Source organism: Diabrotica undecimpunctata, chromosome 9 (genome assembly GCF_040954645.1).
Source record: "Diabrotica undecimpunctata isolate CICGRU chromosome 9, icDiaUnde3, whole genome shotgun sequence".
Classification (NCBI taxonomy): Eukaryota; Metazoa; Arthropoda; class Insecta; order Coleoptera; family Chrysomelidae; genus Diabrotica; species Diabrotica undecimpunctata.
The window spans coordinates 76,208,982-76,234,550 of NC_092811.1; the positions used below are offsets into that span (position 1 = coordinate 76,208,982).

The 25,569-nt window shown below is 33.8% G+C and overlaps 1 protein-coding gene across 2 annotated transcripts in view; it reads left to right on the forward strand.

Moving 5' to 3' along the window:
- The window catches only part of LOC140450155 (sensory neuron membrane protein 2-like), a 383,672-nt gene that overhangs the window by 136,053 nt on the left and 222,050 nt on the right, over window positions 1-25,569 (forward strand). For both annotated transcript variants that reach the window (XM_072543601.1, XM_072543602.1), the window contains one exon: window positions 22,265-22,494. In XM_072543601.1, coding sequence (XP_072399702.1) covers window positions 22,265-22,494 — 230 coding nt within the window. The remainder of the gene's footprint in view (window positions 1-22,264; window positions 22,495-25,569) is intronic.

A 25,569-nucleotide genomic window follows, 5' to 3' on the forward strand; every position in this document is an offset into this window, starting at 1 on the left:
GAAGTGTTATGAACTGGAAAACATTTTTTGCCAATTCAATGGGGACACTATTAATGGCATCAAAAATTGTAAAAATCTTTATTGAAAAGATCAGTTTAACATCAGAAGTTCAAACATCTGATGATGTAAAAAAACTATTTATTTATATGTCGGATGTATTTTCGAATGCTAGTTTTGAATCAAAAGTTAAAACAAAAGACTAATATACAAAAAAGAAAAATTGCAAAAATTGTTAAGTAAAATAAATCAAATATATTATTGTTTTTGTAATTTTAATACTTTTTTGAAACTTTTTTGAAAATTTTTAAAATTATTTTTAAAAAATAAAAAAAAAATTTTATTATTTCTTAAGCCACTTTTTAGTGTTTTTTTAGTACAATACAAAGTATAAACTAAACATTGTAACAAACGAACGACAATTTGAATTATTTAATAACACGATAATGTATAAAACTCTATGCTTGCCCATAAATCTCCATACAATTTTGCCGTGCGGTGACGTCATGCGCGTGTCGGTTCCAAAGTTCTTCTCGAAGTGGCTTTATCTTGTTGTCGTAGTATCATGCAGTACAAGTTTTTTTATTGGGGATACTTAAAAAGTAGAATTTATAAAACCAAATCAGCAAGTGTTGCAGAGCTAAGGCAAAGAATTATCATGAATCCATATTAATTTCTAGAAAAACCTGAATAAATGTAATAGCATTCTACAATTATTTGGGATATTGTCAAATTAACAAAGGAGGACATTTTCAACACGATTGGGTAGATATTAATTTAGCAATGTAGTAAACCTTTAATTATTACCTTTAAATTTAGTTGTATATAGTTTGAATAAAAAAAGTATTGTGGCGATTAGCGATTCAAGCCTTTTGTTTTATCTTTTTAAAATGTTTTTGACTACATAAAGTTATTCACCTTCCATTGATATAGCTATTTTGTTTTCGCTCTTTCGCACATTTTACTTTTATTATTTACTTGCATTACCCTATTTGTTTTAAACATTTTAACGTTTGGCATTCCTTTCCTCAGGTAGCTATAGCTTCCTGTGTTTATTGTTGCCCTGGAAACCATCAGGGTCTTATAACTCTAATGCCACAAATTGGTGGCATTGCTCCTGTTGTGATCCTTTCCCAAGTTAGCTGCTCGTTTTCAAACTTGGCTGCACCGCACTAAAGACGACCAATATTCAGAAATACGTCTTCACGATGTCTCAACTATAAATATCATCATCCATTCTCCCATAAGAAGTCTGTAATTATAAGTCTTGCTGATATAATATCTATAAAACTAACAGATTCAGAATACAAACCAACTGAAATAAAAAAAAGCAAAAACTGCCTTGAGCAAAACATATGCGAATCAATAAAAATAAAAAACAATACTAACGCAATCAATGACAAAAAAGATACAGAGAACCTAAATAAAATATATTTCAATCTGATCTAAATAATAATAAATATAACACCATAAAAGACTCTTAACGTTATAACATATCTCCACTTTACCTTCTTCGAAAACACCAACGATACGTTTTCGCTCTTTTTACGTACATAATTGTGAAGTTATATTCTTCCAACTTTATTCTAAATTTAGTTAATCTGATAGACGGGTCCGTCATTTCAAATAAGTATACTAACGGATGATGGTCTGTTAGAATAATGAACACTTTTCGTAGTAAGTAGTGTCTCCATTTAGAGATGCTCCCTACTATTGATAATAATTCCTTTTTTATTGTAGGATAATTTAATTTCGCCTTGTTCAGCGTCCTACTAGCATATGCTACGGGTTTGTCATTACTGTTTGAAAGTCTAGTGCCATTCCTGAAGCATCAGTTCGCAAGATAAATTTGTTTTCTTCAATTAAATCGGCGAATTCCATACGGGGGGGGGGTTAACGCTGTCTTTAGTTTATCAAATCTTGTCATTCAAATGTCCATTCAAATTTTACATTTTTGAATTTATTGTTTAGGAGCTTTTAGCTCCTTGATTAGCTGAATATTTTCAGCAGTATGCATCTGGCGTAAGTGTTGCTGACTATGTATTATTTTATGCATCACAGATCTGGCTTGGCCATTGTATACAGATATGAGGGTGAAAGATTCAGCAGGACTTCCAACCCCGTTGTAAGAATTGTTTTTATGGCTCCCGTAATGTAGAGACATACTAGCCTTTGTGTATTACTTAGCAGCCTTATTGCTCCCACTTGCTACGTCTTTCTCCACCACGTCACAAACCCATAAGTTATCATTGGTCTAATAACACTTGTGTATAAATAAATAACACTTGTGTATAAACGAAGGGTTATTTTGGGGTTAAGTCCCCAATTTTTACCACACATCCTTCTACATCTGCGCAAGGACGTAGTAGCTTTCTGTGAAGTTTCCAGTATGTGAGTATTCCAGTTTTTTGAGCATTGACTTTCAGTCTCTCTTGTTTACACCAGTTGTAGGGGATGTAAGTTAAATCTTATTAGAATTTCACGTAGAGTAATAATACAAAAACAAATCACTTAAACTAAACTGTATTGAAGAAAAGGGCACATGTAAAATATTTTGTAAGCGATAAATTTAAAACTAGCGTCCTTATTGTAACGATGTTGTGATGAGACTGTAATAAGACTGTCTTCTGTCCGCAACTACCTGTAGCCCCTCTCGAGGGGTGTAAAAAACAAGATCGGGTAAAATTTAACTGAAAGTACATTATACGAGGTTGCTCGAAAGTTTTAACATTTAAGCCGCCTCCCTTGAACGTCTGCAGAGGTTCAACAAGTAATCGAGTTGAGTTAAAAGTTTCTTTCACCGTTTGTTTCACTGAAGCTTAAGTCACTGATCTGTGGGTAGGACGCACACCTTTGTCACTGGTCGCTTGAAACAACCTCTATTATTTTTAATTGTCACTGCACGAACTATTCCGTCACTACCCGCATGTAATTGAGTCACTCTACCCAGGCACCATCTTAAGGGTTCAGTCCCATCTTCCTTCACCGTCACTACACTTCCAATTCTAAGAAGACTGTTGAAATGTTTTTTCCACTTAACTCGCTGCTGGAGGGATAAAATGTATTCCTTGGACCACCTAGTCCAATAACCTTGGATCATTTTTTTAACCCTTTGGAATCTGCTAAGACTGTTTTCCTTGACATCTAAGAAATTCCGTTTAGGTATTGCGGTCAATATGGATCCAATTAAAAAGTGTGCAGGAGTAAGAGAAAGTAAGTTGGAAGGGTCGTTAGACATTGGTGAGAGCGGTCGTGAGTTTAGGCAAGCTTCAATTTGACATAAAACAGTGAAAAATTTTTCATATGAAAGAATTGTATTGCCAATGACACGCTTTAGGTGAAATTTGACAGATTTTACTCCCGCCTCTTAAACTCCTCCAAAGTAAGGTGATCGTGGCGGAATAAACTGCCAATTGATACCTTAGGTAGTTAAATTGTCCCTAATAATTGAACTAGAGGTGTCAAAAAATTTGACAAGCTCATTTTTTGCGCCAACGAAGGTAATACCATTGTCCGAAAGGATGGAAGCGCATTTTCCGCGTCGAGAAATAAAGCGTTTTAGGGTTGCTAGAAAACTTTCCGTGGTCAAGCTGCTCACGACTTCTAAATGTATGGCCTTAGTTGCTAAACAGATAAATAGAGCTATGTAACCGTTGATAGTTTTATAATTTCGGGTGTGTCGATCCTTTAGCAAAAAAGGTCCTGCATAGTCAAGTCCACAGTTGTAGAATGGCCTAGAGGGAACAAGACGTGACGAGGGTAAATTACCCATAAGATAGGTTTCTAATTTAGAAGCCACCCTACAACAGATAATACAATCGCGAACGATTTTGCGAACCACTTGACGTCCATTAATGGGCCAAAATTTTTCGCGAATGGAAGCTAATAGTAATTGAGGACCGCAATGATTTAAGGTAAAATGCTCATTTCTTACAAGAATAGTAGTAAAGTGGTGTTTAGAATCAAGGACAATGGGATGTTTTTTATCGTAACAAAAATTAGAATTATGCAGTCTTCCACCAACGCGGAGTATGTTATCCTTATCGATAAACGGATTGAGGGTAAGTAGTTTACTTTTAGAGTAAACGTTACCATGTCTCTTAAGGTGTGTCAAGTCGTCATAAAATGTTTCATTTTGTACTAGTCGAATTATATATTTTAAAACATTATTTATTTCCTCACAAGAAAGGTTGTCGAAGTTCCTTCGTTTAGGAGAAAATTTACAATTATTTATTAAGCGTAATACATAAGCGATAATGCGCTGTAGTTTTACAAATGAGGATATTTTAGTGATGATGTCCAAGTTCATGTGAACTCTTGCGATAAGGGCTGATGCTGGTCGAAGCTCATTGAGTTCAGAAGGGTTGAATGTTCTATTAGGCCAATGAGTTTCTGATTTAATTACTATTTAAATGGGAATAAGCCACAATTAAAGGTTAAAATACAAACATTAGTAAATTAAACAAATTTTGTTTTTTGTTACTTAGTGAAAAATTCTTCTAATAGAAGTTTAGAGTTTCTGGTTTAGCTAGCCATTATGGGCCATGAAACCACATTTCAGAAGTGATAAGTGATGTAGGAGAAATTCCCCTTGATAGAGGATCTGCGGGATTCTTAAGTGTATTCACGTAACGCCATGTTTGAGATTCGGTCAAAGTTTGAATTTGAGAAACTCAATTTGCCACAAACGTCTTTAACAAACTCGAAGAAGTCTTTATCCATCCTAGAACAATAGTGGAGTCGCACCAGTAAGTGATTACTTCGAAATCTAATTGCATGTGTTGTTTTACCTTGCCTATCAACTCAGCTAACAAGTAAGCTCTACAAACTTCTAGGCGCGGTACCGTGAGGATGTGTTTTAAAGGAGCTACCCTGGTTTTGGAGCCAAGAAGATGACAATGAAAATTTTCGAAGTTTTCAGATGAACGAATATAAATGCAAGCACCATATGCAGCGGTGGATGCATCTGAAAAACCGTGTAGTTGAATTGACTCGTAGTTTGTACAAATTACATGCCTAGGAATTTGTAACTGATTAAGTTTAACCAGTTGAGTCTGATATGTAACCCATTTCGTAAAGATATCCATGGGAACGACTTCGTCCAAGGAAATTTTTAATTTCCACAAATCTTGGAGAATAATTTTAGCTGTTATAGTTACAGCCGAAAGCAAACCAAGTGGATCAAATATTTTCGATATCGTGGAAAGAATAAGTCTCTTTGTAACTTTACACTTGTGCTCTATAGGTTGAACATTGAAATGAAAAGTGTCAGATTTTGGACTCCACAATAAGCCCAATGTTTTGATAGTATCGTCAGGTCCAATTTCCAAGGAAACATTATTTTGATTGTCAAAGTTTAAAATAGGAGCGTTTGAATTCCATTTCCTCAATTGGAAACCATGACGAGACAATAATTCGGAAGTAAGTGATTGAATGCGTTTGATATCTTCTATTGTAGAACCACCTGTGTGAAGATCGTCGACATGAAAGTCCCTTAAAATTATAGAAGATATGTCAGGAAAATCGGTTGCATACATATGTGCCACTTCTTGAAGACATATCGTGGCAAGAAAACTAGCAGAAGCAGTACCGTAAGTTACGGTGTTTAAAGTATAAGTTTCGAGAGAGTTTGTATGATCAGATCGCCATATGATCTTTTGTAAGGAGCGTTCTTCCTCCTTTATCAGTATATTTGTCGATACATCTTTTCTATATCGGCTGTTAGTACAAAACTATGTTTACGAAAACGTGAGATGATAGTGAAAAGATCATCTTGCAAATTAGGTCCAACCATAAGAATGTCGTTCAGGGAAACACCTGAATCTGTATTGGCAGAACCGTCAAAAACAACACGAATTTTGTTAACTTTATAGATACAATGATGAGAAAGAAAGAACTCAGATCCTATGGTTGCAAAGGGTGAAACGGACATATGGTGTAAGGATAAATATTCATCGATAAATCGAGTGTAATCATCTTTTAATTCAAGATTCGCATTAGGCTTCTTTTTGAGAGAATACAATCTTTTTGTTGCTGTAGTCTTAGAGTCGCCTAGATTGTTGACGGAAGATTTCAATGGAAGTGATACTACACACCTACCAGAAGAATTAAGAGAGGTCGTTTTAAGAAGTGATCTTTACAAGAAAGTTCTTCGTTGGACAAAAATTTTGTTTTTGGGCATTCTTCAATTTCCCAAAATTTTTGAAGTTGATCTTCAATGCTTAAATTGTCTATGGTCGACAAATGGCATGTAGTTCTGGCTGCAAGGGTATTGTTTGGAAATAATGGACCTGAGATAATCCATCCGAGTTTGGTTTTTTGAAGAATCGGTTGTCCAGGTGATAATTTAATCTGACCAATACAAATTAAATTCCAGAAGATGTCTGCACCGTTAAGAAGATCAATAGGAGATGAAATATTGAAGTCTGGATCGGCCAGAGTAACATTAGAAGGGATATTAAGTGTTTTCTTATCGAATGTGACAGAAGGTAAATTTCCTGCAATTTCCGGAAGTACTAAGCAAGAAATTACTTGAGAAAAGTTTAAAGTTTTGGATTTAAATTTTACTGATGTTCTATAGCTTAAAATAGAATTTGTTTGGTTTATACCAGAAATAGAAAAATGTGTTTTGTTTGTAGGTAATATTAGAAGATTTAATAGGCGCTGGGAAATGAAATTACTTTCCGAGCCGTTATCTAGAAGCGCACGAGCCTCGTATTCGTTACCTGAGATGTCAAAGACTTTTATTTTTACAGATGACAGCAAAGTAGTAGAGTTGTGCTTAAACGAAATATTACGTGCTGTCAGTGCATTAGAGCTTTCTGATGTACCTGGACTTGAGCAAGTTAAACTGCTGCTGGTTTGATTACTGGTTTCAATAAGCTTTTGTGAGTTACCTTAAAAGTGTAAAAGTGTGTGGTGTATTTTCCCACATTTATGACACCCGGAATATTTGCATTCCTTAGTGAAATGACCACTACGCAGACAATTTATGCAAAGTCGTAAGCGTATTGCTTTATTATGTCTTAATGACGTTTCTAATTTGAGAAATTCAGGACAAGTGTAAATTAGATGTTTTTGTTTGCATAAAGAACAGTTAGAAGAGTTATTAGTTGACAAGAAATTTTTGGACTTTGGGATTGCCTGTAGATGGAAATGTGGGACGACATTTTTCTTTTTGATGATTAATAGATTCTAAGACTCTACATTTGCCTTTTAGAAATTCAGTTAAGTTACTCAAAGTGGGTAATGTGATCTTGTCGTCTTTAATTGACAGTTCCCATTCTTTGTGTGTAGCATTGTCTAGTTTTGTGGTGATTAGATATATGATAAGGGCATCCCAAGATGTTGTGTCTAAGTCTAAGGACTCAAGAGAGCGTAAATGTCTTTGTAGACCATCAAGTAAAGTGCGTAAATCATGATGTAAATTTTTTGAAACATTTGGTAAGTAAAATAATTTTTTAATATGATTATTAACAAGAAGATTATTTGTTTTCGAATCTGTCTTTTAGTAATTCCCATGCAGTTTCATATGTTGCCTCAGAAATGTTCAGGTTACGTATTGTTTCTGCGGCAATACTTTGTAAGGATAATCTTAGATAATGGATTTTCTGAATGTTGGAAATTTCCGTGTTGGTATGTATGATAGAATTAAATGTATCTCTAAAGAACAACCAATTGTCATATTCACCCTCAAAGGAGGGCAAGTTGATAGCGGGTAACCTAATGTTAATAGACCTTTGTGAACTCTTTTCGGACGAAATTGTCGAATTTGAAGCTTGTGCAGCATGATCACGGGGTTTTGAAAGATTGGTGTCAATAAAGTCTCGCACAGCGCTAGTAATATGAAAAAACGACGTTTCGAAAGACGACCTTTCTATACCATGGATAGTATCTGCGTTGGCAGTATAGTCCTCATTAGAGGCCTCAATAAGTGATTGAGTGTTGTCAAAATCATCAAAAAGTGTCTCAATTCTATCAAGTCTAAGTTGTAAATCTCTAAAGTTAATTTGTTCTAAAGGTTTGTCTTTGATAGAATTAAAATACGTACTAAAACTAGTTACAGAACCTTTGATTGAGGAGCGTTTAGTTTTTGCTGTAGCGATGTCAGCTATATTGACAATATAATTTTATATATTATATTCACAAAAATAAAAATGTATGTGTATGCAAAAAAATTAAAAGCAAATTATGCAAATTAAATTAAAAGCAAAGTGTTGTTTTATGTGTAAAAAAGTTTTGCGAGTGAATAAAAAACGTTAATGATAATATTTCAACTTTATAATAATTTATAAATGAAAATAAATAAATTAAAATAAATTTAAGGACGCTACTATATTCGTGTATTAATGTATAAATGAAAATATTGAAATCTCTAAATGTGTTATAACAGTAAAATACGTGATTTTAAAAATAAATATTTTCCACTGAATTAAATCAAATACAAAATGTACCCTTTTACGACCATAAAGATTAAAATGGGTAATAGGAAATTATTTATGCACTAACCTTGACTTTGACGAAAGATTATACCTGCCTTCTTCCGATACTGTGTGAATGGGACCATGCAAATTCGTCGAAAAAAATACAGCTTCCAATGGAATGTACAGCAAAATATATTTTGATAACTGGTTAATTCGGCTCGAACAAGGACCATTTGTGTACGGGATGTAAGTTAAATCTTATTACAGTTTCACGTAGAGTAATAATACAAAAACAAATCACTTAAACTAAACTGTATTGAAGAAAAGGGCACATGTAAAATATTTTGTAAGCGATAAATTTAAAACTTGCGTCCTTATTGTAACGATGTTGTGATGAGACTATAATGAGACTGTCTTCTGACCGCAACTACCTGTAGCCCCTCTCGAGGGGTGTAAAAAAAAAGGTCGGGTAAAATTTAACTGAAAGTACATTATACGAGGTTGCTCGAAAGTTTTAACACCAGTTATCAACTATATTTAGGGCTACTTGCATTCTCACCGATACAACCTGGGCAAATTTGCCACTGCCAACGATTACAATGTCGTCAACGTATCCTTGACAGTAAAAGTCTTTTGTGGACAGTTTTTTGAGAATATCATCTACCAAGTTTGACCAAAGTAGAGGTGACAGAACTCCTCGTTGTAGACAGCCTCCACCTGCTCATGCTTTGATGGTTGATTTACCCAGAGCAGACATTAATATCCTATTATTCAGGGATACCCTTATCCATCTGCATATTATCGCAGGGGTGTCTTGTCTGCTCATTGCTTTAGCCGAAGAGTTGGTGGTAAAATTATTAAATGCTCCTTCATTTAAACATTTAAAAAAGCGGCCATTGGTATATCTTTGTCAATATTGTTATTGTATATATTGGTATCATCCAATGCTGAGTCTGTAGATTTAACAGGTTGGTATGCATATTGACGATTGTTTAGAGGGTTATCTTATAGCACTTCATATCTTGTGTACTTATCCAGAAGTATTTTCAGCATTTTTGATAGAAAAGACTATATGCTTATTGGTGTATATGACTTTAGTGTTACGTCTGATACTTTACCTACCTTGGTCAAGTATATGACTTAACCATTTTACCATTATTCTGCTACGACTCTCTATAATTAACTGGCTTTGACTATCTTGCTCATTTGTGGTATCAATACCATCATGGTATGTATGCCATCTGTCCCTGGAGACTCATATGGCTGAAATTTATTCAAAACTCACTCCATGAATTCCTTTTGACTTTGCGAATTTCTTTATTTTATAGCGTTAACTTATACCTGTAAGCATCACAGTTTTGGTTACTATTGGTTTTATTAAACAGTCTTCAGACTTCTGCCCTTAGCTTCTTTAAGCCGTTGTTTCACCAGACTGTATTACTACTGATATTCTTCCTTGTTTTTTCCGGGTAGTTCAATAATACCTTCAGTCACCGTTTCTGCTGCCGAAATTATAGCACCTACTTCTTTAAACAAGTTCGTATTTTACCAGAGATTTCTACTGAAGGATTTTTGTATTTATTTTCCGATGGAAATAAATTGAGGTCAAATTGTATATGTCTGTGATCCAAACATGAAATTTCATCAGACATATACAAATTTGTTATAATATCACTTATTTTGTTTGTACAGAGTGTTAAATCTAACACTTCTTTGCGTGCTTTAATGACAAAAGTTTGTTTGTTTCCTTTATTGGATGTAATTAAATCTTCAGATAGAATTAAATTTAAAATAGACTCATCCTTTGCGTTAAGGTTTGTGCTGCCTCATATGTTGTAGTGTGCGTTCATATTATAGTCAATAATAAGCTGTAATTCTTTACCTAGGCAATATGCAGAAAGTAGGCTAAATACACCAGCAGTTTCTTTTCTATTGCTTCCGTGGTTATAGTTAGAATACCTGTAACAGTATGATTGGTGCAGAGCACCAGGATTAGTGTACAATCTAGTCTATTACTGTAAATTATGCACGATTTTGGCCTTATAGCTTTGGGTGTGTAAAACCTTACCTTGTTTGGTTGATAAGCTTCTCGCGTATCCTTCTAGGCTCCTGTAGTTGGGCAATATCAACGTCTTTTTGTTCCACTCTTCTAACCAGCGTTGCCGTTTAAGATTAACCTGCTTTTGCGTGTTAAAGATTGGCCTGCAGGAGCATTATTTCTCTCCTCACTACAAAGAGTTGTCCGGTTTTGGTTCCATGGCTTTCCTTCTTCTTGTGTGGGTCCAACGCACTCTTAAAGTAGTCCTTACGAGTGGGCTGGTTTCACCTGAAGAATGTTGTTCCTCTTTCTGAATCTCCATATGTAGGGAAGTTTCCTGTTTTACTGGAGTTAGTTTCTACTGCGTTTTCCCCCAGTGTTTTTGTCTTCTCTTCCTTGCATTCAAAAGTTAACTTTTGCTCTCCGAAAATGTGACATATTGGGTTTATGAAGCTCTTCTCGTGATTCAGAATGTATTGAGAATGAAGGTTTGCTTCCCCAGACTGTCTATAGATGTGTCTTGAGTCCATGGTTACTTCTTCGTAGTCTATTAAGGACTATATTTATCTTAATCCCACACGAAGACAGTGCATTGATGAGGCTTGCGAAAATCTTCCCCTCCAAAGCCTTGAGAGATGCATTCCCCAAGTATAATAAATCCTTGGTGTTGCTCCCAAAATACCAAGTTTTACAAATAATTGAACACGTATTGTAGTGAAGATTCCAATAATAATGCAATATACAGAGTCTTCTTCTTCTTTTTGTGTAGTTATAACTCTGCTTTTCGGGAAGCGGCAGAAGCTGTAGGATCCCCGCTTATATATATATATATATATATATATATATATATATATATATATATATATATATATATATATATATATAACTCTGCTTTTTCAGTGTGCCTTCAGGAAGTTGTTGTTCGATAGTTTTTGTGGCCTTCCAACTGATCGTCTTTCTATTGGGAACCATCTCTCGCTATCCTTACTGCTCTATTTTTTGTCATTTGGCTTATATGATCGTTTCACCTTCCATTTTTTGACACAGTCCTTAATGTTGTCTGGCTTGCATCTCTGTCGTATATCTGTACTTGTATCTCTGTTACATAGTATCTTACCATCGATGTTTCTAAGAGTTTTCATCTCTGCTGCTTCTAGCATTCTTTTTGTTCTTTCATTATCATTATTGATCTAACGACTGTTATTCTGATTCTGCCTTTTATTTCTTTTTCATATTTTTATTTCTTCTTATTATTTCTTTAGGCAACCTGCGGCTCTGTTTGCTCTATTCATTTGATATTCCACTGTCTTTCAAGCTTTCCGTAGCTAGATAGTGTAATTCCTAGATATTTAAACACCATTACTTGTTCTATGCTCACCCATCTAATTAAAATGTTAGTAGATTTTCTGTTATAACAATGCATTTTGTCGTTTTTGGGGAAATTAACATGTTAAATTTTCTGACGTCGTCTGCATAGCAGATTATTTTAAGTTGTTTTTTTTCTATTTGGTATCCTTTTTAGTTCTTACTTTTTTTATTATTTCATCCATGATCAGGTTGAATAATAGAGAACTCAGGGAATCACTCTGTCTTATCCTATTACCAGCTTCAATTGGATCAGTGTAAGTTCTTCTTCTACTTTTCCTTCTATTATTCCTAGAGGTATCTCTCTTGCCTACAATAAGTAGATAACGTCCGTTACCTTGACCCTTTTAAATGCTTTTTTAAGGTCTATGAAACAACTTTTTAAGTTCTAAATATGCTGGATTGTTGTATTTTAATTATTTTTCTTTTACTTGTCTCATAAATATAATGTCGGTGCATGATATTTCCAGCCTAAAAGATTGGTTTTCTTTTTTCTTATGCTAGTGTTATAATTTTATTCAGTTTCTTTGTTATCACTTTGGTTGTTGAATTTAGCGTTTTGTTTAATAAATTAATTCCTCCTTAGTTCTCCGGGGTTCCGATTTGTCTCCGTTTTTGAAGAGATGCTTGGATGCTTGATCTTCTCTTGGGTATTCTGTTTTATTCTATTATTTTTCGGATAAGTGATAAAAGTTGTTTACTCAGATGTGGTTCTTTGTACTTTAGGAGTTCATTCAGTATTCTGTTCTCTCCTGGTGATTTTTTATTTTTTAATTTCCTTAACGCTTCCTTTACCTCTCCCTCCTCAATGTTTAGTTCTTCGTATGTCGTCATTTCTGGTGTTGGTGGTTCTTTATCGTCACCTTTAGTAAATAGGGATCAAGAGTAGTCTATCCATGTTTTTTAAATGTGTTTCATTTTTACTAGTCCGTTCATCTCTTTCCTTTGTCCACTGATCATTCTCCATATTTCTTTTTGTGTTCCGTAGAAGTCATGTTGCATACGTATTGAGAAGCTCTGCCAGTATTATATTCACCTAATTTTGATTGCTCTTTTTACTTGTTTGACTAAAGTATTCGTTTCATTTCGGATTTATTTGTAGTGGCTGTATTCCTGTTGTATTTACTATATTCTGTATTGTAAAAAGACTTTCTTCTTTCTTTACATTTTATCTTCACTTCCTTTCTAAACCATGCTGTTTTCTTTTTTGATATGTTGGTATTCGTTACTTTCTCTTCTCCCGGTGATTCTATTGCTGCGTAAATTGTACGTTTATTTTTAAGGTTTTTCCAGTTTTCTACGATGTTATCATTTTCTAAGGTTTCATTTTCAGCAATCTTCTCTAATATTCATATTTTGTATAAGTATTCCATAGATTCCGTCTTTCGACTCCGATTTTTGTTTGTGTTGGTAGCGCTCTCTTAAGTGTGAAGTATTTCAAGACGACTTATATTTAACATAATAGTCGGCTATGTTCGCTACCTATATCTTCCGAGTTAAGGCATGTTACGTCAATTATTTTTGATGGATATATATCTCTGTTGGTTATAACATAATCTATCATAGATCTTTGTCCACATGTGCTGTAAAATATATATTTGTGTTGGTCTTTGTGGTCAAAAAATGTGTTATTTACTCTTCGTTACTTCTGCAAAAGTTTATCATCAGTTTTCCATTTTCGTTTTTAACATTTTCGTTATTTTTTTGCTTAATTCTGGGTATTGTTTGGTTGCGTATTTGAGCTTTAAAATACCCTAGTATTACATCTTTCCTCTGAGTTATTCTACTATTTGTAATTCGTCATAAAATGTTACGCTTAATGTTTGAGGCTTGTTATTTTCTGGGCTGTATACTCCGATGATGTTCAGGTCTATCTTCTCCATTCTTATCTGTGTTGTTATAACCCTTTCTGATATTGATTGACATTGTTTGATGTGATTTTGGTATATTAGTAAGGCTACTCCTTTGGCCTTGTTGTCTTTTGCTAATCCACTGTAGATTAATATATATATATATATATGTATATATATATATATATATATATATATATATATATATATATATATATATATGGAAAAGGATAATGCGAGTGAATAATAAAAGTAAAAAGTAATAGCATGTCTCGCAAAACAGAAAACAACATATTGATGGAAGGCAACCATATATACGTATTTCTGACTATTGGTCGTCTTCAGTACGATGCAGCCCAGTTAGAGAAGGAGCATATTAACTTGGGAAAGGATCACTACAGGAGCAATGCAACTAATTTGTGGCATTAGAGTTAGAAGACCCTGATGGTTTCCAGCACAACAACTAACACCAACCACGGAGGAAGCTACAGCTACCTGGGGAAAGGAATGCCAAACGTTGAAACGATTAAAACAAATGGAAAAGAATAATGCAAGTGAATTATAAAAGTAAAAAGTAATGGCATGTCTCGCAAAACAGAAAACCAAAAATGGTATATCGATGGAAGGCAACTGTATATACGTATTTCTGACTATTGGTCGTCTTTAGTACGGTGCAGCCAAGTTAGAAAAGGAGCATATTAACTTGGGAAAGGATCACTACAGGAGCAATGTAACCAATTTGTGGCATTAGAGTTAGAAGACCCTGATGGTTTCCAGGGCAATTATTAATTATAACAATTTGTCTACTCATTAGAAAATGTTGAAGTGTTTCCACCTCTACTACGTATAACAGCCTCACACCGTTGGCCCATACTTAAAAATAATTGCCGTATTTCATTTTGGTTTAGTTCTCTCCAAATCTGGATCAGCCTCTCTCCCACTTCCTGTAAGTTGTTTGGTTGGGTCGGTGTCGCTCTTAATCGCCTACCAAGGATATCCTAGAGATTTTCAATCGGATTTAAATCCGGGCTATGTGCTGGACATTCCATAGTGCTAATTTCTACCTCTTCTAGATAATTTCTGACGATCTGTGCAGCGTGAGGTCTGGCATTATCTTGCATTAGTAAAAAATTTTCACCGATATAAGGAGCGAATAGAACTACATGTTGCTCCAGGATCTCCAATATGTACCTTTCAGCTGTAACAGTTCCATTTTGTATGACCACTAGGTCCGTACGTGCATTCAAAGAAATACCACCCCACACCATAACGGATCCTCCACCAAAAAATGTGGTGTGTGAGAAGTTACACTGAGCATATCGTTCGTTGGGTCGTCGCAACACACGAACACGTCTGTCGTTATTGTGCAAACAAAATCGGGATTCATCAGTAAATAGCACTCGTTCCCAATCAGCCTCCAACCAATTACCGGGTTCTCTGGCAAAATGTAGTCTCCCCCTTCGGTGCTCTGCAGTTAATAGAAGACCTCGGGTAGCAATCCTAGGTGTTAAGTTGTATTCTCTAAGTCGCTGGCGAACAGTTTCAGTACTAATTTGTATAGAATGCACGTCTCGAAGCTCAATTTGTAGACTTCGATGTGTTACAAAACGTTGTCGAAGAGCAGAAATTCTTAAAAATCGATATTGAATAGGGGTAATTACCTGGTTTCGTCCTTGCCCTGGTCTGCGAGTATGATCCCGTTTCGAGGAATCTTTCTAATACTTGTGAGACGGATGTGTGGAACACATCAAACCGACGACCAATTCTTCGGTAACTCCAATCTTCTTCCGACAGTATCACTGCTTGGACACATTCATCTCGGGTTAAATTACGTGATTGACGCTCCATAATAAACACAATTGACAATAATTAACAATTAAGCAGTAGCCGAATAAAATTCGTGAACACTTGGAAATTAGTATATTTATAGAATTAGTACATTTTTTGCTTCTTTTTGTTTGGTTGCAAAAAAAACTATAGTGATAAAACACAGTCAATAAATATAGAGTGTATGAATAGCATATACAAGGGGCTTGCAAAATATAACATTACAATGAAAATTTTAAAATTAACGCTAATAAAATATTTTAATATTTCAAAGTGGTGCGTTAATTTCTTGGAGAAGTGTATATATATTTATATATATATATATATATATATATATATATATATATATATATATATATATATATAGAAAAGGATAATGCTAGTGAATAATAAAAGTAAAAAGTAATACCATGTCTCGTAAAACAGAAAACCAAAAATGGTATATCGATGGAAGACAACTGTATATACGTATTTCTGACCAATGTGTGGCATTAGAGGTTTCCAGGGCAACAACTAACACCAACCACGGAGGAAGGTACAGCTACCTGGGGAAAGGAATGCCATACGACTGACAAAGAAAGGAAAAGAGCAATAAAAACTGTAAATATATATATATATATATATATATATATATATATATATATATATATATATATATATATATATATATATATATATATATATATATAAATACGTTCAAATTATCGAGTATAGTAGTCTATAATAAAAATCTTTCTTTTTTCTAAATTACTCAATATTTCGCTATTTATTTAAAAGCTTCCTCAGGAGTAAACTAAAAACAATTTGAACATTACAAAAAATGGCGTACAAATACATTTTAAAACACTTACAGAATTTAAAATATATGTTCAAATTGTTTTTAGTTTACTCCTGAGGAAGCTTTTAAATAAATAGCGAAATATTGAGTAATTTAGAAAAAAGAAAGATTTTTATTATAGACCACTATACCCGATAATTTGAACGTATTTATAAATTATTTTTTGGTCGAAATAATCACTTCTAATATATATATATATATATATATATATATATATATATAGTTTTTATTGCTCTTTTCCTTTATATTTATATATATATATATATATATATATATATATATATAGTTTTTATTGTTCTTTTCCTTTCTTTTTTGTTTCCTGTAGAGCGTGTATGTCTATTTGTTTCTCTTTTAACACTTGGGTTATTTTTTACGATCGGTAAATTGCAAGCATTAACTTTGAACTCTCCATTGCACTATATATATATATATATATATATATATATATATATATATATATATATATATATATATAGTTTTTATTGCTCTTTTCCTTTATATTTATCTATATATATATATATATATATATATATATATATATATATATATATATATATATATATATATAGATAAATATAAAGGAAAAGAGCAATAAAAACTATATATATATATATATATATATATATATATATAGTTTTTATTGTTATTTTCCTTTCTTTTTTGTTTCCTGGAGAGCGTGTATATCTATTTGTTTCTCTTTTAACACTTGGGTTATTTCTTGGTCTTAGGTGTTAAGCAATCTGATGTTCCATGTAGTAATTTTCATCTGGGTTCTGCATATTTTTCTTTTGTCGTTATTTCTTGCCCTAGTCGTTTTCATATTATAAATCCGGTTTCAAGGCTTCATATTGTTTCTTTAAACAGTATGCAGTATTCGTTTTTACGATCGGTAAATTGCAAGCATTAACTTTGAACTCTCCATTGCACTATATATATATATATATATATATATATATATATATATATATATATATATATATATATATATATATGTTAGTTTTGATATTTCTGCGGGAGCTGTATGTTATATCAATGGTATTCCGGGTTTGACTCCGCGTTAAATGTTGTTGGTTTTGATAAAAACCATTTTGACGACGTTTCGGCAGATCTTACTTGCCATTTTCAAGTCTCTCTGGATGGTCTGCTTCTTGTCGATGTTCGAGTGGAAGTGACGCTACGGGTGTTAGGCAGCTGTCATCGAATGCCATAGTCTGTGGACTAGTGCGCATTTCGATGCGCATCGCCCCGCCTCAAATTTTCCCATTGGCTCTTGACCTGGAAATCCCTATTTATCGCTCGAATGGCACATATAAATATTGGCGATTTTCAGGTCAGCCAGGTCAGTCCCTCACGGGCTCTCCGAGAGCTTAGTGCTCTCGGGGCTCTGCTCCTGTTCTATTTTCCATACTCTGTGGCTAAGAGTTATTTTCAACTTTAACTTGGTGTTTTTATTTCGACAATCCTTTGTCATGTAAGAAAATATCTTGTCTTTCTCAAGACAAGCCATCGGAAGACCACAACCTAATGTACCATTTTCGACGAGGAATTTGTTGTGTAAGAAATATCTTGCCTTTTTCAAGGCAAGACACCGAAGATATAAATATTTACAAGTCCATACCCAGTAAATGGACTTAAGTAGAGGAGCTCTCGACGTTTACTCCGAAGCCCTCTACAGAGCACCCGGGGATATCAGAAGGTGGTTAGACCCATATTTGTTCCCCCGAGGTGACACAGCTGGCTTTTGTAGTTACTGCGCGTTGCGCGCGCTCTTGTAATTGGTCCAGTGCGCAGGTCAGTCTTGGTCGATTCCGTTCTTGCGTTATTCTTCGGGATAATTGGTTTCCATGTTTTTGGCAATCTTTGGGCATCGTCTCGAGAATTTAAATTATTTTCTTGTTTTTCTATTTCTATGGCTTCTCTGATAATTCGTTTTTTATACGAAGACGGTTGCGTTTCGATTTAATTTAAGTCTCTTACCACTCCCTAACACGTGTTTCTGGGTCTACCCGTCATCAGAGAGAGTTTGTAAGAAGACTCAAATTAAATCAAAATGCACCGACTACTCTGGCAATTATATGAAAAACAATTACCAAAGTATGCTACTAGAGACCTCTAGTGAGGAAATATGAAGTTAAATGTGTCGATAGCAATTAAAGTAAATTGTATACCCAAGCTTAATCAAGCCATTCAGAGCGATGCTGAAAATATTTATATTCCACTATGCATCAACAATTTACCCATATAAATTACCATCATTCTTGTACTCATTGCGTCGAGTAAGGACGATAAATATACGAAGACGGTTGCGTTTCGATTTAATTTAAGTCTCTTACCACTCCATTCGTTTTTTCTTGTTTTCGACATTCGCTAACATTACCGTATGTTTGAGGTCAATTTTGTGTCCTGTAGCTAAAGAATGCTGGGCTAGGGATGACGTCGTTTCTTTTCGTTCGATGGCATTGCGATGTTCTTCTTGTCTTACTTGGATCCTTCTATTTGTCTGTCCAATATCGGCTCTATCGCATTCTCCACAGGGAATTTTGTATACTCCTTGGTTTTCTAGGGGAATCTTTGTCTTGGCAGATGGTAATATGTTTGCGATTTTTCTGTCGGTGTTGAAGGCAGTCTCTATTTTGTGTTTTCTCAGGACCCTGCTTATCTTCTCTGTTGTGCCTTTAATATACGGTAGAGTGGTTTTGGCAATCGGTTTTTCGTCTTCTTTTATTTCTTTTGTTGTTTTTTGTGGTCTTCGTGCCTTTTCGATTCTGTGTGTGGAAAAGCCGTTGTTTTTTAACGCTTTTGTAACTTTCTGCATTTCTTCTTTCTTATGTTCTTCGTCTGTTAGTCGTTCAGATCTTATAGTCAGAGTTTTTATGACTAAATTCAATTGTGCAGGATGGTGGTGTGAATCTGCATGTAGGTATCTGTCAGTGTGAGTTGGTTTTCGATACACTGTATATTTAATGTTGCCGTTTTCTTTCTTTATTATTAAGACGTCTAGAAAAGGTAGTTGTTGATTACTTTCTAATTCCATCGTAAACTTGATCTTGGGATGGATACTGTTAATGTATTCTAGAAATGCAGTAAGTTTGTCTACTCCATGTGTCCATATGATGAAAGTGTCGTCCACATATCTAAGCCATAGTTTGGGTTTATATTCTGCTGTTCTTATTGTCCGTTCCTCTATGTCTTGCATAAAAAGATTTGCTATCACGGGAGATAGCGGTGAACCCATCGGTGCCCCTTCAACTTGATTGTACCGTTGATCACCATATATAAAATATGTGTTGTTTAAGCAGTGCCTTGTCAAATTTAGGGTATCTTGCGGTACTGGGTATTTTCTGCTTATAATTTCCAAGGATTCATTGATGGGAACGTTGGTGAAAAGTGAAACAACATCGAAACTTACTAACAAGTGTCCCGGCCCAAGAGTAACATCTTTTATACGCTCGATGAAGTGGCCTGCGTTCTTAACGTAGGAATCAGCTTCTTCTACGTAAGGCTGTAGCTTTTCAGCCAGGAACCTTGCCAGTGGTTGTAACGGTGGTCCGATGGAGCTCACTATTGGTCGTAGTGGTAATCCATCCTTGTGAACTTTTGGTAGACCGTACAGTTTTGGACATCTCGATGATTTTTTCCGTGGAATAAGTTGAAAATGATGTTATTTATTAATATTAGATGTTTGTATTTTTGCTTTTGTTGTTTTTTCTAGATATGTTGTCGGGTCAGTCGATATCTTCTCGTATGATGGATCGTCTAGAATATCTTTTATCTTTTGATCGTAGTCTATGACATTCATAACCACCGTAGCATTGCCTTTATCAGCTGGAAGTACAATGATTTCTTTATTTTTGCGCAATGAATTTAATGCCTCTTTTTCCTCGTGTGTTAAGTTTTGTTTTGGCGGTTTAGCTGTTCGTAATATGCGTGACACGTCTTGGCGTATAGTCTCGGCCGTGTCGGATGGTATATTGGTTATTGAACTTTCCACTTCGCATATAATATTTTCAATCGGTATGCGTGCAGGAGCTACTGCGAAATTAAAACCTTTCGAAAGAACACTCTTTGTGGCTTCATCTAGTATGAAGTTCGAAAAATTATAAACCAGTTTACAGGTATCTTGTTGTGGCGTTTCTCTCGGTTGTTGTTCTAATGATAGTCTCTCGAACTTCTTAATTTGTTTTGTTTTTGTTAAGTCGGCGTTTGTCTCTGCTCGAAAGTTGCTGAGCGTATCTAATATGTTCCATAGTACCGGATATAATGTGTTGCCAAGATTCAGGTGAAGTTTTAATAATCTCGAGTTTATCTGATCGATTTCTCGTCTGGTGTCATGGATGAATTCTCTAATCAGTGCTAAACTAGCCCGTCTTAAGATGTTTTTGGTTTTCTGGTTCTTTTTGTGAAAACTTAGTTTCATGCTTTTAGGAATTACCTTTTCGTCCCTACACCGTTCTAAAAAAGTAAGATTGCGTAGCAGTGTACTTCTTTTTGATCTCATTTTCTCGAATCTTCGGATATCTGGTAGAAGTTCCTCCCCGTCAAGGTTAATTATGTTAGTTTTGATATTTCCGCGGGAGCTGTATATTATATCAATGGTATTCCGGGTTTGACTCCGCGTTAAATGTTGTTGGTTTTGATAAAAACCATTTTGACGACGTTTCGGCAAGATCTCACTTGCCATTTTCAAGTCTCTCTGGATGGTCTGCTTCTTGCGCAGATATATATATATATATATATATATATATATATATATATATATATATATATATATATATATATATATATATATATATATATATATATATATATATAAAAATTGAAATTTAAATTATTAAGTTTTAACAAGAAAATAAATGTCCTTAATAACCCTTTTGATGGAAAGGAAGTTCCCTAATCCGCTGTCCTGGTAGTGGATGGCTGTAGGATGGATCAGCCTATGTGCTTTGTAAAAGCCTTAAGGACTGGCAGACCAACCAGAAAATGAAACCAAAATCCTTCCCCAAATCAAAGTATAATTCTTCCCAAATCCCGGTATAATTTTTCCCAAATCAAAATATCTTCTTCCCAAATAATAAAACAAATTCCAATCTCTGAGGTTGGGCCGGCAGGCAGAACTTATTGGAAGTTTTCTCTTTCATAAAAAAAATGGTAGCTTCTTAAACACACATAAACTAAATTTCTTTAAAATAACCAAAAATAAACTCTTCCCCTTTCCCAAGAAATAATAAAATAACTTAAAATTGTTTCATTCTTTCTTCCAAGCCCTGCCTGCCGCACTTATCAACAATCAACCTATATCCAGGAAGTTCTGTCGTAAAATAAACAATGAACATGATGAACATGGCCACTGGCCCGTATTCGTTTTCCCTATAATGACAATGGGAATCGATTTTATTGTAAATCGATATATGAAATTGTGTTATAGGTTGCCTAGTTTGCGGCGCAAATTAGTAGCTATTGTAGGTAACGATCGTATCGTTACAGCGTGTATGTCTATTTGTTTCTCTTTTAACACTTGGGTTATTTCTTGGTCTTAGGTGCTAAGCAATCTGATGTTCCATGTAGTAATTTTCATCTGGGTTTTGCATATTTTTCTTTTGTCGTTATTTCTTGCCCTAGTCGTTTTCATATCAGAAATCCGGTTCCAAGGCTTCATATTGTTTCTTTAATCAGTAAGCAGTATTCGTTTTTACGATCGGTAAATTGCAAGCATTAACTTTGAAATCTCCATTGCAAAATAGTCGTTTTTTGTACCTTTCGGCTCATCCGTTTAAGAGATAATTAGGCGTTTCCAGACTTTTGGTCCAATCTGTCTTTTAATAGATAAATAGGATCTTCCTGTAGAATATTCACTGAAAAAAAATTTCTTGTATGATATTCAAAAACGACCTACATCAATTTAAAACTATCTCTCGATTGATTGCAGAAAACGGAGAACCCAGACGGAATCTACACCTTAAATAGAGGAATTGACAATATCTCCAAATTGGGAAGTATTATGCAATGGAACAATTCTCGTTACCTACCTTTTTGGGGTACGTCGCAATCCATAAATAACAACACTTGTCAATTAGTAGAAGGTGGAGACTCAACTATTTACCCGCCTCATGCTAGTAAAGACAAAAGTTTTCTAATATTTTCAACTGATATATGCAGGTAAATATTATTTATTTATTTTAGATTCATCAGAAAACTTTTATAATTTTTTTAATCTTCAATATTCCCCCTTTTGGTGTTAGTATTGGATTTAATATTAATTATATTCATTTAGCGTTTGCTTAAAAACCATCAAATTATGTACTTAAAAGATTTAGAAAATTGTGAAACGTTTTCAAGAAGTAGCATTAAGGAAAATACTTTGAATATATTGATATACATACATGATAGAGTGAATAATCTTTTTTCAGAAAGTAATGCTTATGTTAAAATAAAATATTTCTAATAATGATTTAAATCGCACAATCGAATTTTCTGTAGACACAATGCAAAAAAACCGATATGGTGTTTCACGTTACAAATAAGATATGCTGTAAATGTTCTTAATAATTTAAATGAAACAAGTAGGCAGATACATTATTTATGTGGCCTTGTTTGCGGGAAGCAAAAGTAGTCGGGGCACACTTTAAACTGTTTTATTGATTTATTAACAATAAACTACATACTAAAAACAAGTAAGAAAACTGTAAGAGTTCTTTTCGTTGTCACCTCGTCGTGTGATCGTGTTCTGACAGACATCAGCTGCTCTCATGGTACAATGAATACACAAGGTATGATACATAATGTTCCAAAATCGGTTCGCTTTCGCGCATGACGTAGTCAAGATCGCTTATTCCCGCAACATTTGAATGCAGTTGTATAGGAAAGACTTTTAATTTTAAGTGTTTTTATATAATTTGGCTAATTTAATTATAGTAATTATAAAGAGATGATACAATTATGATATTATAATATTTATCCTTTATAAAACATAGATATCCTTTATAAGACAAGTTTTAATTATCTTTTATTACACGTAGGTACAGGTTAATTAACTTATACTCCAGAGTTCGATATTTCAGATGTTTAAAAAGATACAGAAAAGTGGTAATGGAGGTACACAAAATTTGTACGTATATATACCTACTGAACTAAACACAAAATCAAAATATATAATGACAAAGTCAACTTTATTTATATCGAATGAGCTAGCTGGCCATCGAATATGAGTGTAGTGAGGGCACACAATATTGCACAACATTTAAAATGACATTTTTGTAATATTCACACATAAAATTATCTTGGTATTGTTTATAATAATGATAACATTGTATATTTTAATAATGATAACATGATTTAACAAAGAAAAATATGTTATTTTGGAAGATGCTAAATTGATTTCCTCCGAAACAGTTCTTATTGCAAATTGCATAGCAGGCTGAGGCTAATTTCTTACTTAACAAATCGATATGAAAAAATCATTAAGGTTTCATGACTAATAATTAATAAAAATAAAGATTTAGACTTACGTCGTTGACCTAGAAGTAGTAAAAAGCTGCTCAACATACTTTTTGGACTCTCTGTGTTCGCCTCCTTGTACGCGTTTCTTTTGGTTGGTTAAAAGGGTAGCCGATGTTGATTTAGGCAAATAAAGACTAGGTACTGCCTCAGGTTTGAGTTTTAGACCCTTTTTAGAAACGTAATTTAAAAGTTCCTGTTGTAGATTTCTTTGGTAATCTTGAGTTTTAAAATGTGTATAACAAATTCTTGCAGTATTACAATTAAAATTATCCTATCTACAACAAGATATAATCCACAGTTTTCTGGTCACGCTATCTTTAGGAAATGTATGAAACCTAAAGATTTTATCTTCATTGTCACTATTGCAACAAGCAATTGCACAGCGTACTTTGAAAAAGGTACAAAACCAGATATACAATGGCAAATAACTACTATATACTATACAGTATAAATAAATAGTAACTAAACACCATTTGTATAAAGACACAGTCATATATAAGCATATATCAAAATTATTTTTCTATTATAAAATAGATGACTCAGTCAGTATTAAGATACTTTAAAATATATTTATTATCTCATAACTTGCAATTTGCAATAGTCACCATTGATAACCGATATTATTGTTGAACTTTTGTTTTTATACAAGCTTTCTGTCTTGCCGCTGTAAAGTCGTCTGAAGTCGATATTTATTGTGTTTTGCGTTTGAACTAATTTGTGTCTTATTTTCATATTATTATATTGTTTGATAAGTAAATTTTGCATATAATAATCGGTAGGTTATAGTAATGTGTATATTTTTTATTTTACTAAATTTCATTATAACTCATCTAAAAAACCATATTGAATTGTAAAACAGATTTTTCTATATTGTACTCTATTTTGTTTTTATTTCAGTAAAACTGCTTGGAAGTGAGTGACAGTGAATCAGAATAAGCAAATCTACTACTATTTACCTATTCACAGTATTTCCTCTGCAGAAAATTTTTAAATTTCAAGGGATTTGCATACAAAAAGAGTACTTATATTATTACTATATGTATGAAAACAAAAAAAAATTTTGCTTGAATCTCTAAGAGAAGTAAAGGTTTTACGCTACTGAAAATATATTTTTTATTCAATTATAACCAAAACAAAACATTTAAAAAAAATTAGATCACTTTTTACCCATAATTTCAAAATTAATGTGTACGTTAAGCTGTAATAATGGGTTCGAGGTGGTTCAGGCGATCTTAACTACGTCACACTCCTGGGCCAGCTGTCAAATGTCATGCGCAATATCATACCTTGTGTATTCATTGTACCATGAGCTGCTCTGATCTACTCTTCTTTTCTCCGTCGACGTTCCCTCACTTCGGTAGCACAGTCAACCCATGTATGACTGGAGGTTAACTGTCAATCTGCCACACTTATCTGCCCCGGAACTTATTCTGTCCATAATTATTGGTAAACTGTCATTGTGGTCTATTGTATTGGTTGGTATATTGGTATATATTCGCATGTAGTGTTGTTCTACTCATGTCGTAACTTCTCTTCTTTATTTAGTTTCTACGTGCTTCCCGCACCTAATAATACAATAGTATTTTAAAAATTTAGTCTTAAAATCTATCCATGAGACAATATTGTTTTCTTTGCTTTCAAACCATATAGCTGCTTCATCCTTTAGTTAATTTTTTATTATTTTTTTTTTTGCAGTCTTCAAAATTTTCAATAGATTTTCATTTATCTTTCAGT